The 19,050-nt window shown below is 50.1% G+C and overlaps 2 protein-coding genes across 4 annotated transcripts in view; one reads left to right on the top strand and one right to left on the bottom strand.

Annotated features, from left to right (window-relative positions):
• ZYX (zyxin) overlaps positions 1 to 19,050 on the bottom strand; it is a 26,619-nt gene that overhangs the window by 7,213 nt on the left and 356 nt on the right. The window contains exons 1-5 of one of the 3 annotated variants that reach the window (XM_007466646.1): positions 3,110 to 3,181; positions 1,776 to 1,989; positions 1,098 to 1,294; positions 855 to 947; positions 227 to 739 (exon numbers count right to left, since the gene is read on the bottom strand). In XM_007466646.1, coding sequence (XP_007466708.1) covers positions 227 to 739; positions 855 to 947; positions 1,098 to 1,294; positions 1,776 to 1,989; positions 3,110 to 3,181 — 1,089 coding nt within the window. Of the gene's footprint in view, positions 1 to 226; positions 740 to 854; positions 948 to 1,097; positions 1,295 to 1,775; positions 1,990 to 2,119; positions 2,179 to 3,109; positions 3,182 to 19,050 lie in introns of those variants that run through there. The other 2 variants (XM_007466647.1, XM_007466648.1) reach the window with 2 other exon arrangements.
• Positions 18,383 to 19,050, top strand: part of FAM131B (family with sequence similarity 131 member B) — a 7,355-nt gene continuing 6,687 nt past the window's right edge. Inside the window, exon 1 of the mRNA XM_007466649.1 lies at positions 18,383 to 18,512. Coding sequence (XP_007466711.1) covers positions 18,485 to 18,512 — 28 coding nt within the window. The 5' untranslated portion in view covers positions 18,383 to 18,484. The remainder of the gene's footprint in view (positions 18,513 to 19,050) is intronic.

Genomic DNA, 19,050 nt, shown 5'->3' with positions numbered 1-19,050 from the left:
CTCCCAGTCGGGCCCCACCCAGCCCCAGACCCTGCCAGGCTCTCCTCCAGAAGCGCTTTCTCTTGCCATTGTCCCACCATTCCAACCCCAGAGGCTGAAAACTCCTATCCCACCACCCCACACCCACCCCACTTTCCGGGACCACCTTCCTCCTCATTCTCGGGCTCCTGACTTAGCCCTGCCCCCAGCCCCCTGGTGTCAGCCGGGTCTTCCCACCCTCCCTCACCTGGTTTTGGTTTTGAGCCGGTGGGGGCACTGCCTGCTGCTTCTCCTGCACTTGGGGCTTCTCCTTCTGCTGAGCATAGGTGAAGCTGGGGGGCTGAGGGGAGCCTGTGCCAGTGGAAGAGGGAGCTTCAGGGGGCCCCGACTTCTGAGTGGGCTGTGACCCGGGTCCACCTGGAGCTCCAGGGCTGAACTTGGAAGCCACAGGAGTAAACTTGGGAGTCACTGGAGAAAACTTAGGGGCTGGAGATGGGGCAGGGGGACCTCGGGGCTGGGTGTTAGCCAAAGGCACAGGCTGCGGCTGAGGCTGGACCTGGAGCTGGACCTGAGCCTGAGCCTGGGGCTGGGACTGCACGTGGAAATGTGTCTGGCTCTGAGGCTGAGCCTGCGACAGAGGCTGGGAGCTAGCAGGGGATTTCCAAGGAGGCAGGGGTGCTGTGCCCCCAGCTGCAGGCTTAGAACTGGACTTGGAAATGAATGGAGTGGTGACCGGTGGGAGTACATATCCAGATGACACCTGCAAGGGAAGGCAGAGGGGAGAGAAAAGTGCCTTAGAGAGGCTACTGCCCTCCATAACTCCATCCTCACGCCCTTCCTCCCTGCCCTGCCTTTCCTACTCTCCTGCCCCTTACCCGGGATTTGAAGGGATCATTCTTGGTCATGTCATCCAGCAGCGAAGACAGAGAGTCGATCTCCAGATCAATACTGCTCACCTTCTCCCTGGGCTAGAGGGTCAGGAGTCAGAGAACCCATCCCAGTCCTCCACTGCCACCCCGCCCCCCATGAGGGCAGAGATGCGGGGAGGTCAGCAGAGAGGACCCTCCTCTCCCTTCCTTGGGGCGCCCACTGCAGCTGCCTCTCCCAGGCCTCCATACCTGTGGTGGGAGCTGTATGGGGGCCTCAGGCCCTCCCTCCTCCACTAGCGGAGGCGGCGGGGAAGGGAAGATCTCCTCCAAAGGCGCAGGGGGAAACGGTTCCTCGATCGGGGGAGGGGGAGGGGGGAAGGCACCTCCCAGAGCGCCCTCGGCGTCGTCGGCCTCCCCAAGCACAGGAGGCGGCGGTAAGGGAAAGTCTGCTGTTGGAAGGAGAGAGAGGGCAGTCAGCAGGGACCCCTCTACGCTTCCTTCAAGTTCCCTTCCTTGACGCAGCAGCTCTAACCCCTAACCCAATAACTCTCGAGGGTCCTGGAGCGTACGGGAAGTTAACGGGGTGGGGGGCTGGGCGCAGGACGCCCTGGGAGCACTGGGCCAGGAAAGGCCGGGGCTCAGCCGAGGAGTGGTACATCTCCCATTACACTTCGGAAAACGGACCCAGAGGGGAAGATTCGTGCCCCACATTCCCGCCTCCCACCCCCAGGCGGGGGACCTGGAACAGTCCCAGGAGCCCTGGCCCCCAGCCATGAGCTCCACGATGAGGTAAGAACATCTGCTCGGGACTCGGTGGCTGCGCCCAGCCCCCTCCGCTGCGACCTCTCCAGACGTCCCCAAATTCCCGAAACCACTCCCCCCAGGCCGGCGCCCGCCGAGGTCCAGCCCCCAAGCTCGGCCACATACCTTCCGGGGGCGGCGGGGGAATCTCGCCCACGCGGCCCATCTGTGCGCGTTGGGCCCCAGCGGCCGAGGGAGGCTCGCCGTCCGCGGGCCGGAAAGGATTCACTTTGGGCTTTGGGGCCACCACCGGGCCGAACTTCTTCTGCGGGGCGTAAAAAACTGGAGCCGAGACGGAGATCGCGCGAGGCGGGCGGGGGGCCGCCATGGCCTGGCCGTGCTGCGGGGGGTGGGTGGCCGGGTTACGCAGCGCCGAGCCGGGCAGAGGACCCCCTCGCCGGCCCGGCTCCCCTCTGCGTCCCCGACCCCCGACCCCGTGGGCGGCCGCGGAGCGGCTCCCCGCGCCTCACCGCGGGCCGAAGCGTGCGCGCCGCGTCTCGGGTGGCCGCCTCGCAGCCGGGTCCGCGGACTCTGCGTCCCGGTCCCGAGCCGCCTCCAGCCCGGCGGGGAGGGACGCGGGCAGAGGGAGGGAGGGAGAGGGCGGGGAGAGAGCGGCGCCGAGACCATACAAGGAGCGGCCCGGGGAGGGGGCGGGGAGAGGCGGGGAGGGCGGACGGGGCAGGAAACTCCCCCAGGAAGGGGCCCTGATCCTGCCCCGGGGCCGAAGGCTTCAGCAAGGTCCTCCAGCCCCCGCCACCCCCCCGCCCCCGCCGCCCCGGCTGGGCACGGACCGCCCCTCCCCAAACACAGGCCTCTGATGTCATTTCCTGACTTGACCCCCTCCACACTCCCGCGGGTGCCCGGGATCTGACTCACCGTCCCCACTCCGGGCCACGCCGGCGGAGGTCGGGCGGGGGCCCCAGAGGTGCCCAAGCAGCCCGGTGGCGCCTCCGCCCCGGCCCAGCCCCCTCCTCTCCGGGCCTGCAGTAACCTGCCTCCGCCACCTCCAGCGGCTCCTCCGCCTTCCCAGCTAGCCGCCAGCCCCGCGCCCCAAATCCCCTCCGGGTCAGCCCAGACAGGCGGGACTGGGATGGAACTGGGCTCCTAGGTGGACGGGGATGGTGAGTGGGGGGCGTCCTCCCCGCCTACGGCCCCCTAGGCCCTCTGTGCCCTGGGGCAGGGGTGGGCGGTGTGAGCACGAACCTCAAGGATCCTTTGGGGGATCCAAACTTCAAATCCTGGGCAGCTACTTAAGGCTTCGAGGAATTCGCATCACCCGCGACCCGCCTGCGGATCGGTTAAACATTGCAGGAGGGAGAGTCGCGGCGGGTGGGGCCGGGCAATGGAGGTGGGAGGGCGGGGCGGAGGCGAGAGCGGCCAGCGCGCTCGGGGCGGGGGAGAACGGACGTGGGCGCGGGCTGCAAGTCTGCGCCCGTCCTTTTTCGCCCACCGTGACCCACCCCTCGAGGAGGCGGTGCGCGGCTGGGCTGCCTTCGGGGGATTCGGAGACTGCGCTCGGTGGAGCCCCCCATTGGTCCGACCGGATTCCTCAGCCTTCTTGTGCCCTAGGTCACAGGAAAGGGACAAACCTGGGTTCGTTCTTTCTTTCTCTTGTCTTTTTTTTAATTGAACATGGAAACTTACCGAATTGCCTCCTGAATTCTTCCACACTCACTGCCTACAAACTATGGATTCACATGGCCTTTTGGCTTGTAAGTCCAGCGTATCACCCTCAGACGCTTCCTTTTCTCTCACTCTGTACTGCCAGACTTCACTGCCATCTAAGGCAGTCCTCTCGTGCACACTCTACTCAGTATTTCCTTCCAAATTGGCCTTCCAAACTGGCTACATCCTACGGTCAGCCAGCATCTGTGCTACGCTCTAGAGATTGTCCAGACTCACCTCTTACATTTACCATGAGAAAACAGGCTGGGAACTTAAGAGGTGGGCCCAAGGTCATGCCCAGTAAGCTGCAGGATCTAGACTAGAACTGTGTCTCTTTGAGGGCTCTGATGTCACAGCTCATTCCTCTCCACCCTGGTGTCAGGTGAAGCAACCCTGTGTACAGGAGAGCAACGTGAGGCAGCCGGAGTGCCCAAACTAAGGGACAAGTCTCTTTGTTCTCTCCGTATCATTTTCTCCATGTATAAAAGAGTGATGATATTTAACCCACGTACCTTATTGAATTATATAAAGAAATAAATGCAATATCATATCTGAAAATGCTGTGTAATACCCGGTATTATTATTCAATTCGCAGTTCTGACAGGTTAACCTAAGGCCATTTTCCCCATATGTCCCCTTCCAGGATGCCAGGCACGTCTCTCGTGCGCCTTGGTTTATGCATGCCGTCTCCTTCCTTCAACTTGATCAAATATTTAATCACACCTAAGACTACCTCTTTGTCTCCTTCTCAGACCCCACTGATCTTTCTTTGCTCTGGTGTCTTATTGCCTTTGTCACTGGTATTTCTCACAGCCACAAGCATGCGTAGCCATGTATAACATGAAGCATGCAGTGCAGACCTCCTCTGACACGTAAAAGCTGGTCCTGGGCCTGTCCCTGTGAAGATCTGCTAGAAATTTGATACTAGATTTCCTGTGAGACCAAAAGTCTCATCGCCAATCCTTCAAAACATACCCACTTAGGAAAGTTAGGAAGATGGTTTCCAGAAAGCATCACGACAGTAAAAGCCATCTGCCCTCTAAATGTCTCCTTAAGGAACGTGCATGTGCAAAATATAGTATATTTAATTGTTAGGCAGCTGAACCTATTTATAAATCAAGAATAGAAGAGTGCATAGGCAAGCGCAGTTTTACCGACAACTAAGAGCATTCGGGATGCAGAATGCTATTCGGGAAGCTAAGAGTTTTAAGCCAGGCATTCTAAATACAGGTAGAAACACACAGAGTATCCCAGAAGGACAGATTCACTAGGCCAGGATGTCTCAAGTGGAGTTGCAAGGTCAATGCTTTTAAAATGCACACAACCAAACTAAATTAATTAATTTAATTAAATGCACACAATGAATAGGAGCAGTCCTAATGATTTTTAGTTATTTGTCTTAAGTAAGCAATTCTAATTGATCTCCTCAGGTAGTGTGTGTAAAGTGTAGTGCATAAGTACATGTTCCGCCTAATCGTTTCCCACAGCTTGAGGCCAGACAAGAGAGAGGAAGAAAATGGGCAGTGACCTTTGCTACTTAAAACATCTCTACACACCTCCAAGGATTTATATCCACCAGGTGCCAGAAAGTTTTCTTCAAGGGCGCACAACATAAAGTAAGAAGTTAGAAAGTAGTGAAGAAAAAGAAAAAGAAAAAAAAAGGAAGGAACAAGGGCAAATGGCAAAAAAATAAATTCTGAAATGAGAAGAGGGATGCGATCACGAGGTTCTTTCCATATGCTGGCTGCAGACGGACTGAGGGTCAGTTATGTGCCAGGTGCTGTGCTAGGCGCACAACAGCAAGGACAGCAACCACCGTAACAACCACAACAATAACAGCGCGCACTTAGATAAAGCTTAGCATGGGGTGCTAAGCACAATACCTATTACCCCACCTAATCTTCACTCTAAGCCTGTGAGGAATGTACATTATTATCCCATTTTTCAGTTAAGAAAACTGAGGCCAGCTGGATGTTAGAGTTTCCACCTCCTAAAGTGCAGAAAGTTCCTTGCAATGCAAATATTTTATTATCTGAATACAGCCCTGCCCCCTACTTACATCCTTGCAGTGCATCACTTGCTCCCTCAGGAGCCCCCGCTTGGTGCACCTACAGCCTCTTCAGGTCAGCCTCCAACTCCATCCCCCACTTTAAGTCCTTGGGCCACCATTTTCTTCTTCCATTACATCGTATCATCAAATTGTGTCTGCCTGTCTGTCCATCTGCATATGTGTATACACACACACGTTTTGTGTATGTGAGATACATATATGTATTATATATTTGTGTAATAGAACATTTCCAGAGCCTTCTCAAAGAATTGTTAACAGTGGTTGGTGTTAGGACATAGAATTGGGGGAAGGTAAGAAGTCTTTTATAGCTGTCCTTTTCTCCACGAATATGTATTACTCTTATCATTTAAAAAAAAGGAAAAGAAAGGAGAGAAATGACAGAGACATCATCTCTTTTTCCTTGTATCAGAGTGTTTTCTTGCACTGAATACTGGGTGCAAGTGGTCTACAGCGTTCCCAAATTTACTCCTCTCTTAGTCCCACTTGCATCTGCTTGTCAGGACAAAAGAATCTCTCGTCTGTGGGACTGCAGGCATGATGGAGGGTAGGGTGGGAATGGAGGTGGGGGTGGGTGAAGTCCCAGCAAGGCCCAGGGATCTTTGTGGCAAAGCCAAGGAAGAGCAGCTCCCTGCTCTGCCCAGGGGCACCCGCACCCCGCGCCCCACCCCTCCAGTCTACCCTTCGTCCCCCTCCCTACGCCCACCTCCACAATGGAAGGGATGAACTTAAAGCCACAAATAACCCCCCATTTTCCTCCTTTCTTCCTGACATCAGAACATCAACGTCTGTGCACTTTTCTCTTCCATTCCCCAACCTCAGTTCAACCAATATTTACCAATAACGTCTATGTTATAGGCACCCGGGATATAAAGATAAATAAGCCCAGTTCTTTCCTTCAAGGTACTCGATCTAGAGTAAAAACACGTAAGTAAGTATTTTAGTATAATCGAGTAAGTGCTAAGATGAGATTACAAAGTTTTCACCCACCCAGTAGTGCTGGCTTGGTGTGGCTACACTAATTACAATAGCTGGGTGGACTTCTCATTATTTAAACCTCATTATTATTATCCCACCAGGTCTGAAGCAGCAGTGAGGATTCCAGGACCAAGGGAGCAAAGCCTGCATAGGGCGTTTAGGGAACGGAGGGCAAAAGAGACACAGGGGCTCCCCTGGTGGCGCAGTGGTTAAGAATCCGCCTGCCAATGCAGGGAACACGGGTTCGACCCCTGGTCCAGGAAGATCCCACATGCCGCGGAGCAACTAAGCCCGCGGGCCACAACTGCTGAGGCTGCGCTCTAGAGCCCATGAGCCACAACCACTGAGGCTGCATGCTACAACTACTGAAGCCCGCGCGCCTAGAGCCCATGCTCCAAAACAAGAGAAGCCACTGCAAAGAGAAGCCCGCGCACCGCAAGGAAGAGTAGCCCCCGCTCGCCGCAACTAGAGAAAGCCCGCGCGCAGCAACGAAGACCCAACGCAGCCAAAAATAAATAAATAAAATAAATTTTTTAAAAAAGAAGAAGAGGCACGGAAGTCTCCATACATCCCAAGGTCTGAGCCAGATGGGCACCCAAAGAGCCTGCCAGCATCAGCCAGGCAGAGATGTGTGGTGGTTACAGGGGCAGAACAAGGCAGATGGTCAGATGGCAGAGTCAGCAACCAAGGGAGCTGGGAAGGGCAGAGACAGGAAAAGAGGCCCAGGGTACCAACAGTAACACAGGCAGGTTGCTGGCACTGAGGCCACCGCGAGCGGAGCATCTGCTGCTTTGCTTCTCCCTGAACCCAGGGGAAGCCAAAAAAGCAGAGAGAGCCAGGGCTAGAAGCTAGATTGTTTGTCACTGAAAATAGCCGACTAAGTCACTACAGGAAGTAGACATGTCAGGGAGTGGGGACGTTAAATACAGATAAATAACCTAGTTGCCTCCCCACCCCAGTCCCTTTAATAAGGTGGTCCTAATGTAAAGAAACCCACCAGGCTAGCCTGACGCAGGAAGTGAGTGCCCCTGAGCCAACCCTCAGAGTTTGCTCAAGGTTCCTCAAGCGCCTTCCTGCCACCCATTTAGTTGTTGTTGACCTTGCCATCCAGATATATGCCTGCTTCAGAACGTGGCAGATGGGCGCTCAGTCTCAGAAAAAGGGACAGGGACCCACCCCGAACAGCAGGTGCTTTCATACCGAGGCTTCTCAGCATGCTTGAGAGAGCTGGAGACAGGCCTTCTGCTCCCATGTGTGAGATGCTACCAGAGGACACTTAGGCCACAGAGCAACCTACTCATTTCCAGCACAGCAGAGGAGGCCTAGCACAGTGCCTGCCACCAAGCCAGGACCTCAGATACACTTACTGACTGAAATGGAGTTCCAGAACCATTGAAATCTCGTACTAGATCAAGGGAGATCCTGCGTTTGATAAAGCTTAAAGGCTTTCTATAACATCTTGGATCATTCATTTGTTTGCTCAACAAGTATTTACTGAGGATCTACTAGGTGTGGGACACTTTGGTAGGTGCTGGAAATGTAATATTGAGCAAAACCAGACATGATCTCAAGCTCTCATGGAGGGTCCATGCCCTCAGAGAGTTGGCCAGGGGAGATATTAATCAAATAATCACAAACAAAATGTAAAACTGCCACTGTTACCAGAACCTCAGGAGAAAGACTGATGATGCAAGTGCTTGAGCACATAACTAACTGGGAGATGTGTCCTGGCTGGGGAGCTCGAGGGAGGGATGTGCAAGCTGAGATCTGAAAGATTAGGAGGCCTTAACCAGGCAAAGTGGGAGGGGAAGCATTCCATGCGGAGGGGGCAGCATTTGCAAAGCCCTGGGATGGCTATGAGCACAGCCTGTCCCTTGCTTGCACTGAAGGACGCAGGCATGACTGGGGTGTCTGAGAGCGAGGTGTAGACACAGGCTGCAGCAGAGCTGGACAGGTGGTTGTGCAGATGCTGATCATGTTAAAGCATTTTGACTTTGTCCTGAGAACAGTGAGGAGTTGCTGCAGGGTTTCAGGTTGAAAAGAATGGCATGAAAAGGCTTGAGAGCTTTGAAAATCTCCCAAGATTTCCAATCTTGGGACAGTGTGGAGAGTAACAGAAGGGTCCAGTACAGATGTGGACAGACCAGTTCAGAGGCTATGGTGGAGCTCTAGGTGCAATGGGGAGGTTTGTGGAGGTGGATAGATTAGAGGGCTATATAGGACATGAAATCATCGAGGGAACCGAGTGATGGATTGAGTTTGGGGCTGGGGGTTGGTAGGCGGGGAGAAAGAGACATCAGGGATCCAGTGCAGCTTCTGGCTCAGAAGGTGGTGCTCTCTGCTGAGAGGAGCAGGTCTGGGAGGAAGACTGTGTGTTTTGTTCTGGACGTGCTGAGAAAAAGAGGGTGTATGGTAAGCAGTGGGATATCCAGGTCTAGAGCAGAGAAAACAGGACTGTGCTGAGAATCCACATTTATGAGTCATCGGCCTCCAAGTAGTGATTCGAATCTGTTATTGGATGACAAAGTCACCTAGCGAGTATTACCTGAGAAGTTGAGAAGGCTTAGGATGGGCTTTGATGGATGACAGTGTTTGATGGACAGTTGGAAGAGGTAGGCCTGACTCTCACAGTAAGGAAGCCCTTCCGCAGACTCCAAAACCCGTCATGTCTCCTCAAACAGGAGTGAAGAAAGGTCCCCTCTTTCCCTCTAATCCTCTTACACTCACTGCCTTGCCTCCATGTGCCCTGCCCCGAGACCACCAGAACTAATTACATTAAGCCCCTTAACCCCGATTTGTCAGTCAGCCTTTCCCTCTCTACTTGGTCCTTCTCATCAGTATAGTGATAGGTTATTCTTTGCCCCACCTTAAAAAAAAAAATTTTCCCCTCCCTGCCACTCCATTTCTCTGCTCACTTTTGCAGCAAAACTTGAGTTTTCTATACTTGCTATCTCTGGTTTCTCTTCTCTCATTTTCTCTTAACTTGCTGCAATTATCTTTCTTTATATAAATTTATTTTTGGCTGTGTTGGGTCTTCATTGCTGTGCATGGGCTTTCCCTAGTTGCGGCGACTGGGGGCTACTCTTCATCGCGGTGTGCGGGCTTCTCATAGCAGTGGCTTCTCTTGTTGCGGAGCACAGGCTCTAGGCTTGCGGGCTTCAGTGGTTGTGGTGCGCAGGCTGAGTTGTTGTGGCTTGCAGGCTGTAGAGCACAGGCTCAGTAGTTGTGGCACATGGGCTTAGTTGCTCCGCGGCATGTGGGATCTTCCTGGACCAGGGCTCAAACCCGTGTCCCCTGCATTGGCAGGTGGATTCTTAACCACTGTGCCACCAGGGAAGTCCTGCAATCATCTTTTACCCCTACCACTTCACCGAAATTACTCTTCTCAAGGTCAGCAATGACCTCCATGTTGCTAAACACAATAAACGCTTGGTTCCCACTTTTCTTGATATATCAGCTATATTTGATTCAGTTGTTTGCTCTCTCCTTTGTGAAACAGTCGTTGGTTGCCTCACTTTCTGCATATCACATACCCCTACTTTTCCGTCAACCTCACTGGTCCATATTTCTCAGTCTCCTTGTTTGTCTACAGCTTCTTTGCTAAGCCTCTAAATGTTGGGGTGCCCCAGGGTTGAGTCCTGGTACCTCTTCTCTTCTTTTACACTTTCTTTGCTGATTATACCCAGTCTTAAGCCCCTAAATGCCATCTATATGCTAATAATTCCCAAATTTATATCTCCGTGTTGGACCTTTCCTGTGACCTACCAACGCATATATCCAAACTCTTACTCACAATTCCCACTCGATTATTTTTTTAATATTTATTTATTTATTTAATTTATTTATTTGGTTGCACCCGGTCTTATTTGCGGCTTACTGGCTCCTTAGTTGTGGCACACGGGCTCCTTATTTGTGGCATGCAAACTCTTAGTTGTGGCATGCATGTGGGATCTAGTTCCCTGACCAGAGACTGAACCCGGGCCCCCTGCATTGGGAGCATGGAGTCTTAAACAACTGTTCCACCAGGGAAGTCCCTCCCACTTGATTATTGAATAGACATTTCAAATTAAATATGTCCAAAACTTAATTTTCCCTCTAAAACTTGCTCTACCCATAATCTTCGTCATGTCACTACTAGAAATTCTATTCTTTGGCTCAGGCCAAAAACTTTGGAGTCATCATCACCACTCTTTCTTTGGCGTCATCATCACCACTCTTTCTTTGGAGTCATCATCACCACTCTTTCAATCACATCCTGTTGATTCTGTCTTCAAAACATTTCCAGAATCTGACCACTTCTCACCATTTCCACCACTGCCTTTTTGGTCAAAGGCTCCATCATTTCTTCTGATTTACTGCAATAGCTCACATCCCTACAATCTACTCTCAATATAGCAGCCAGTGTTATCCTTTCATCTTACTCTCTTCTTCCCTATTTCACTCAGAATGAAAACCACAGTTGTTTTTTAAAATATAATGTCTTTTTTCATTTTCATTATTTTGGAAATAATAGGTATGCATAAGTGCTTTTATGTATATTTTCTATAATATACCTATGTCATATATTAGCATATATATAAACATATATATGTGTGTATATATATGAAGTAAATATTTTAAGTATGATTCAAAATTTCAATGTCTGTTTTAAATTGACTGCAATTTTTTTCTTTGCCTTTTGACCTCCTTCACCCTTTTCTCCCACTCCTTACCCCCCCACCTCTGGCAACCACCAATCTGTTCTCTGCATCTTTGAGCTTCTTTTTTGTTTTGGGTTTTTCTTTTTAGATTCCACATATAAGAGAGTTCATATGGTGTTTGTCTTTCTCTGTCTGACAAATTTCACTTAGCAGAATGCCCTCAAGATCCACCTATGTTTCCACAAATGGCAATATTTCCTTTTTTTTGGCTGAATAATATTCCATTATATATATATATATATATATATATATATATATATATCACAATTCTTTATCCAGTTATCTATTAATGGACACTTAGGTTGTTTCCATATCTTGGCAATTGTAACTAATGCTGCAATGAATATGGGGGGTGCAGATATCTTTTCGAGCTAGTGTTTTCATTTTCTTAGGATAAATACCCCAGAGTGGAATTGCTGGTCATATGGTTGTTCCATTTTTAATTTTTTGAGGAATCTCCATACTGTTTTCCATGGGGGCTACACCAGTTTACATTCTCACCAACAGTGCTCAGGGGTTTCCTTTTATCCACATGCTTGCCAACACTTGTTATTTCTTATCTTTTTGATAATAGCCATTCTAACAGGTATAAGGTGATATTTCACTGTGGTTTGGATTTGCATTGCCCTGATAATTAATAACGTTGATCATCTTTTCATGTACCTATTGGCCATCTGTATGTCTTCTTTGGAAAAATCTCTATTCAGATCTTCTGCCCATTTTTCAATCGAGTTTTTTGTTTTCTTTGCTATTGAGTTGTAGGAGTTCTTTATATATTCTGGGTATTAGACCTTATCAGATATATGATTTTCAGATATTCTCTCCCATTCCAGAGGTTGCCTTTTCATTTTGCTGTCTGTTTCCTTTGCTGTGCAGAAGCTTTTCAGTTTGATGTAGTCCCACTTGTTTATTTTTGCTTTTGTTGCTTTTGCTTTTGGTGTCAGATTCAAAAAATCATCTCCAAGACCAATGTCAAGGAACTTAAGACCTGTGTTTTCTTCAAGGAGTTTTATGGTTTTAGCTCTTACATTCAAGTCTTTAATCCATTTTGAGTTAACTTTTGTGTATGGTGTAAGACAGTGGTCGAGTTTCATACTTTTGCATGTCGCTGCTCGGTTTTCTCACCACTATTTATTGAAGACTGTCCTTTCCCCACTGTATATTCTTAGCTCCTTTGTCAGGGAGCAAAGTTATAGCAGAGTACAAGGCTCTCCCCAGACTGGCCCCACCTATTCTCTGAGCTCATCTCCTATGCCTCATTCTGCTTCAGCCACACTGTTCTCTCTGCTCTCCCTCCAATGTGCAAAGCACACTCCCGCCTCTGAGCTTTGCACTTGCTGTTCCCTCTGCTTGGAAGGCTCTTCCCCAGACACCTGCCTTGATCACTCTAGTATCTCCTTGATCACTGTATTATCTCCTTCTTGTCTTTCTTCAAATGTCACCTTCTCGGTGAGGCCATCCCTGACCACTGTATTTAGAACTACATATACCAACACGCTTTACTGGTTATCCTCCTTTCCTTCACTTTTCTTCATATCATTTATCACCTTAAATATATCATTCAGTCCTGGGTTTCAGCACCAAAACCCACTATATCACTTACCTAATTCGTTTATTGCTGTCTCCTTTCCACTTCTTCTCACTAGACCCTAAGCCCCATAAAGGCATGAGTTTCAGCCTCCACCACCTAGAATAGTACTGATAAATAGTAGGAGCTCAATAAATACCTGTAATATAGAATGAATGAATGGATGGAATGAACTAACCAGCAGTCAATGAATGAATGGATGGAATGAACTAACGAGCAGTCAGACAGGCAGGTGGAAAACCAGGAAAGAGTGGGGACAAGGGAGTGGTCAACAGTGTGGAATGCTCCTGATGTGCAAAGATTAGAAATGAACAAAATCTACTGACATAGAGGATATAGGAGACCCCTGTGTGAGCTGTTTCAGGAGAGTGAAGATGCCAGATTGGAGGGGGATGAGGGCTGAATGGAGGTGAGGAATTGAAGATGAATGTCAGCAGCTCTTTCAGGAACGTTGGCTGTGAAGGAAACTTGAGAGATACAGGGAGAGAAAGACGAAATGGCAAATTCCAAGAATGCAGAAATTACTCCTACTCCTTCCCTAAACCCAGTTTTCTGGTCACTGTGGCTAGAAGCGACTGCCTGATGTTACCTATTTGATTCTTCCTTGCTCTGTCAGTGGCTCTGGGATTTATGAGTGCTGAGAACTCGCTTGATCTCCGAAGATCCCATCTGGTCCAGCTCTCTGGGATTGATGAACTCCAGTGTTGATTGCCTACCTGGCCTCTGACTCATGGTTGCCCAAACTCTAGGCCTGCTTCCTTGGTCCTGGCATCCTGCCTGGTCTGCTGCTGCCTGTGACCAGGACATGATGATGGTACCCTGAGCCCCTGCATATGCTTTGGGGCAGGAAGCAGTAAAGCACTGACACTGTTCCAGGTCCTCTGGATTAAACCCTCCCCTTTCTCTGAGAAAGACGTAGGAGCCCATCAGCCCAGAACCCAGGCTTTTCTCATCAGAATGTTTGGATAATACCCCCAAATCTGAAGTGATTCTGTTCCAGACTTTCCCACAGTCCTGTTTCTCCAAGAAAAGACAGGGCAAATGCATTCCCTTGATAATCTAAAGAATAGACTATTAGAGTCACCAGGGAAACATTTGTTCAAGCATTCTTCTCTGCTGAATGGGAACCATAGGATCCTTCCTGTGAAATGTGTACTCAGTCATGCTGACCCACCCATGGAAACTTTGGCTCATGCATGGAGGTGTGTATCTGGGGACAGAACCAAGGTGGGCAGAGGTTAGTGGGGAGCCACCACTGCCCACGCTACTAAGCTTCCTTATCGTACTCCACACTGGAATGAGCTCACCTTAAATCCCTAATATTTTACAAAGGTTTCAAACCTCATCTAAAAAGTCAAACGCACAATAACCTGTGCTGGTGTAAAAGGTTTTATCTTCCTTGGTGTTCAACATAACAGAGACTGGTCAAATGAGGCCTTTAGGCTCATATGAAACCAGAGAATTTCTGCTATGGAACATGCCATTCTACATAACTAGCTGCCCTGAGAAGTCCTTCCTTCCTCAGTAAACTTGCTCTGCTCAGGAAACCCCCTGCCCCAGCGTAACAGCCAGGAACCTCATCTACTAATTACACTGGGAATCCAGAGGACGGTGGGCGTGGGAAAGAGAGCTCCACAGACCACCAGCACAGATGCTGTGGCCACTTCCTACTCTGTGGAAATACAACTTACACACTACCAACATTCCCACCGTGGACCCATCCATGACTTAAGTCTGAGTCTGCCTTGATGTGTCAGCAACCCAACCCCCAAGCCCCATTCTTCGTCTTCCTGTTCACTGGGTATTGAGGAAATTAATCCCTTTTAAAAGAATACAGACTTCCATCACCTTTCTCAGACTCTTCTGATTTCCACCCAGACCCCATGCTATTCCAGGCAAGCCAGTGCCAAACAATCTACCCCAGTCCTTTTACCGAGCTCCTCTAGTATCAGCACACCCACTTCTGGTGCCTTAAGCAAATAGGGCCTCCCGTGAGCCACTAAGGGCTGCCGGCAAGCTGACTAAATTTGGAAGCAGCCTGAATCACCTACTTGTTGCCTCGAGATACAGACTCAGATACGATACACAGATGTTTCTGTGATAGTACAGGTCTTTGGTGTCATGTTTTAGAGCTGCCTCTCCAGTTTTGGGGGGCAGGCCTGCATTTGGTGTGTCTCTTTCAGTCCTGCAGATAAAAAGGGACATATCTTTGTTCTTGGGGACCCAGTCTTCAAAATGGGATGATGAGTATCTTGCTTGGTCCTTTAAGTTGGTACTATTAACCAGACTATTAAGCTCTTGCAGAATTAGAGACTTCCACCACCACTATCACCACCAAATATGTATTTAGAGGCCAGGGGTCCTTAAACTTTTTTGTGCCCTGGATCCCTTGGCAATCTGGAAAATCCATGGTTTCCCTCTCAGAATAATATTAAATGCATAAAACAAAATACAGATTACAAAAGGTACCAATTATATAAAAATACAGTTATAAAATTGTGGTATATCTGCTTCTTTATAAAAGCATTAAATAAGTAAACGTAGAGGCAGGTTCACTACTACTATAATTTCAAAGTAGTGACGAACATAAAGAATATTGTAAAAAATCTGCAACAACTGTTGTATAATAGAAACATCTGCAATTTTCATGGCTGATAAAGACACAGTACAATACCTCTAATACGACTATGGTTTGCTGCCTACATGCCTAACTTAAGTGCATGGGGAATTTCAGTTACAAGTTAGTGAACATAATTTTTTTTCCCATCCAAGGTTATGGATTCTGGATTCCGTCCATGAATCCTGGGACAAGAGTCCCCATTTTAGGCAGTACTGGCTCTCAGCTTGGTTTGTCCTTCTGTCCAAGACCTGTCCACAGGAGATGAGGAACACGAAGCAGCAACCACAGAGAGGATGAAAGCATAATTTCACCTTGGTATTGTGTCCCAAAGAGAGCCAATAAAGAAGTGCCAGTGTCATGCTTGGGCATTCTGCCAAAGTCCTATATTTTTAGACTTTGGAAATGGACTGATTAATATTGTAATTTCATTGAGAGTCAATCTGTAACTGATGAGTGGAATTGGACGTTTGTAAAACATAGGCTTTCTTCAAGGAATACCATAAATTATTTGGGATGGAAAGCCTGACAAAAGGCAGGAGAAGAATCTATGTGTGTGCATGTTTGTGTGTGTGTGATTTTTAAACAAAAATTGATATACTGTAATTCTTATAGCCTGCTTTTTTATAATATCACAATGTATCATGAATAATTTTCAACAAATACAGTTATAAGATAGTATTAACGGCTGCATAATATTCTATTATAGGCATATAGCATAATTTATTTAATTAAGCCCCAGGTTTGAACATGTGGGTTGTGTACAATCTTTATAATTATTATGAAATTGTGCTCTGATGGATGCTGTAGATTTCATCTTTGTCCACATTCTACTTTTATTTTCTTAGACTATTTCTATAAATGGAATTGCTGTGTCACAATTTAGTAACAATAGTAATGCATATTTTAAAGAGTTTTTGATCTGCACTGTCAAATTGTCCTCCAGAAAGGTTGTTCCTGTTCATAACAGAACTAGAATCTTTGACCTTGGCTCAGAACACAGCAAAGAGACTGGAAGAATGTCTCTAAATGGTGAGAAGTAAGAAGATTCAGTACAAGAAGCAGGAAGGAAGCATATGCCAGTGTTGTGCCTACGACAGTCTCCTTTTCTCTGGTGCTGGAAATACCTTTAAGACAGAATATGGGATGGAACCGAGTCCTCTAGACCTGGGATCCCTTGTGTTGACTTGATTTAAGCCACTTGGATAAATCCAGCCTTATACAGCTGTGCTAAGGGGACCCAAGGAAGGGTTTGTATCCATGTTTGGACCAGATTAATACTGAGAATAGTGGAATCAGAAAGCACCCCAAGGGAAGGGCAGTTTCAGGTATGAAGGCATGAGCAGAGCTGGCCACCTGGTCCATTACTGCTGACCTGGAGAGTCAGTGCCTTCTCTGCTCACACAATAGGGGTTTGGGAGCATTACTATAGTAATGGAGGCTGTTTCTTCCTTTTATCTTTTTTTTTTTTTAACCATATGCAGCTAGACACTATATTCCAGGAGGGCAGAAACCACTTAGTACCTCTTTTGTATAACCAACAAAAGCTGACATGGGGGGTGGAAAATACTTTCTAATTCCCTCCACTGTCAAAATAAGATAGCAGATCCTGCCACAAAGTGTACTGGACAATTAAAATCTAAGCCCACCCACCACTGACCTTTCTCTCTTCTCTCTCATGGTTCTATAGATGTAGACTTGGTTTGTTTCTTCATGCACAGAGACCAAAGATTAGTTCCCTTTCCATCATCCTATCTCCTAGATCTGCAATTAAATTATTAGTATCTTCCCCTACATCTCTCATCTGGGATTCCACAGAAGGCAGTGGTAAAGTAAACTTTACCACCCTAAAGTTTAGCTTCCTATTCATAATCTAAAGATCAAAAAATTGCATCCGTTAAGACTCTCTCTCCCTGTTCCAGGTCCACACCAGGGCCCCCTGGCCCACTGCCCTACTACTCCCTGTCCAACCTCAGGAGGGACATAAAATCAGGTGGGCAGCAAACAGATCCTAGATTAGCATTTGCTTCTGACATTGGTGCTCACCAGGTCGGCTCTCTCGCACTTTGGGGTACTGCTTAGATAAAATGGTCTCCTTCTTTTCTCATGCGACTTTTCTGGATTCCACTTCTTGCCTGCTGTAACTGTAGTGCCCATCTAACCCTTGCCACTTAGATGTCTCTCTGTCTCTTACCCAAGAGGCCCTTGGTACCTACCCCATCCGACCCCACTAGCCAGAGGGCAATCCACCCAACTCTTGACCGCTTCTGACATCCTTGCGCTCATTTGTCAGAGAAGGCCAAGGCTCAGAAAAGTTACATTGGATATAAAACTGTCTTCTAGCCAGCCTCGGGTCCTGACATTTTTATTTCCCTCGAGATGGGATTGAATTATCTTCTATCCCCCTCCGCGATCAGAACTGGAGTAAGATTATCTGCACCATCCCCACACCCATGCCCGATTTTCCCGCGAGCGCCGAGCACCGGCAAGTCTAAAACACGATCCGCTCGCGAAGACTTCGCGATCTGTTTGGGTGGATAAAACAGCGCACAGGAAACGCAGAGCAACCGGAGCTGCATCCAATCACGCTCTGGTTTGTGTCCCAGATGCAGCCCCAGGAAGAAAACAAGTGTTTGCGGAATTTAGCGGCCAAGGCCCTTCATCCAGGCTTTATTCTCACTCCCGCCCCACTTTCTCTCTCTCACATCCCCAACCCCGAGCCTCAAAATCAATCCCCCAGATTCGAAGGGTGGGCCCGGGGCTCTTTACCCGGCTCCTGAGACCCAAGGCGGGCATCTTCCCGGTCTCCAGCAGCCCCCGGGCGCGAGCCCAGCGGGGACCCGGCGAGCAGCCCCCGAGTGGCTCTGGGGAAGGGCGAGAGAGGCAAGCGGCGGCAAGGCCCCCAGACAGCCCGACTCCCCGAGGGAGCGCGGCGGCGGGGTCGGGGGCAGGGCGGGGAGGCGCCGGCGCAACCAATCCCCGGGCCGCCCCCTCCACGCCGCCGCGAGCCGAGCCGGGGCGGGGGAGCCAGGCGGCGGCGGCGGCGGCGGCGGCGACGACGGAGGCTGCCGTGGGGAGGGATGGAGAGGGGAGGGGGGAGCGGAGCCGAGCGGAGACAGCCGCGGCGCTGCAGAGCGGCTGGGGCGGCGGCGCGGCTCCCGGTGCTCCCCCCGGCGCCCGCCCCGCGTCGGTGAGGGCCCGGCCTGGAGGCCCGGAGCCATGGGCTGCATCGGCTCCCGGACCGTGGGTGGGTACGGCGGCGGCGCGGGCGCGGGCGCGGGCGCGGGCGGAGGCAGGACTCGGCGGAGTCCGGTCCTCCGGCCCCTCCCCCCACCAACCCCCGCGCCCCTCCGGGTCCCTCTCTCCGCACCGCCCGGCCCCGCCGCGCTCCCTCACTTTCCCTCTGTGCCCTCGGGGTCCCTGCCTTCCTCTCTCCTCTCCGCTCTCTCCTCGCGCCTCCGGGCCTTGCATCCCTCTGGACTCTCAGTTCTCTCCGTCTCCCTCCGGCTTCCTTCCATTGCCCTCGCCCAGGCGCGGTCCCTCTCCATCATCTCCCCGCCAACCTTCTCTCTCCTCCGTCGCCCTCCCCGACTCTCCCGTCCCCGCACCCTCCAGCTCCAGGCCATCGGCCTCGACTCTGCCTTCCCCAGCGCCTCCTCGCCCCCACTTCATTTCTGGAGCGGCCCCCGTTCTAAGGACCCCCAGTCTCAGTCTCAGCCCCGAGTCCCTTTCGCACGCCCCCCGCCCCCGCTCCGCCTCCATCTGGCTTGGGTGTTTTGCCCCCA

This window comes from Lipotes vexillifer, unplaced genomic scaffold (genome assembly GCF_000442215.2).
Source record: "Lipotes vexillifer unplaced genomic scaffold, Lipotes_vexillifer_v1.1 scaffold71, whole genome shotgun sequence".
Classification (NCBI taxonomy): Eukaryota; Metazoa; Chordata; class Mammalia; order Artiodactyla; family Lipotidae; genus Lipotes; species Lipotes vexillifer.
This window is presented reverse-complemented; position numbering and strand designations above follow the sequence as displayed.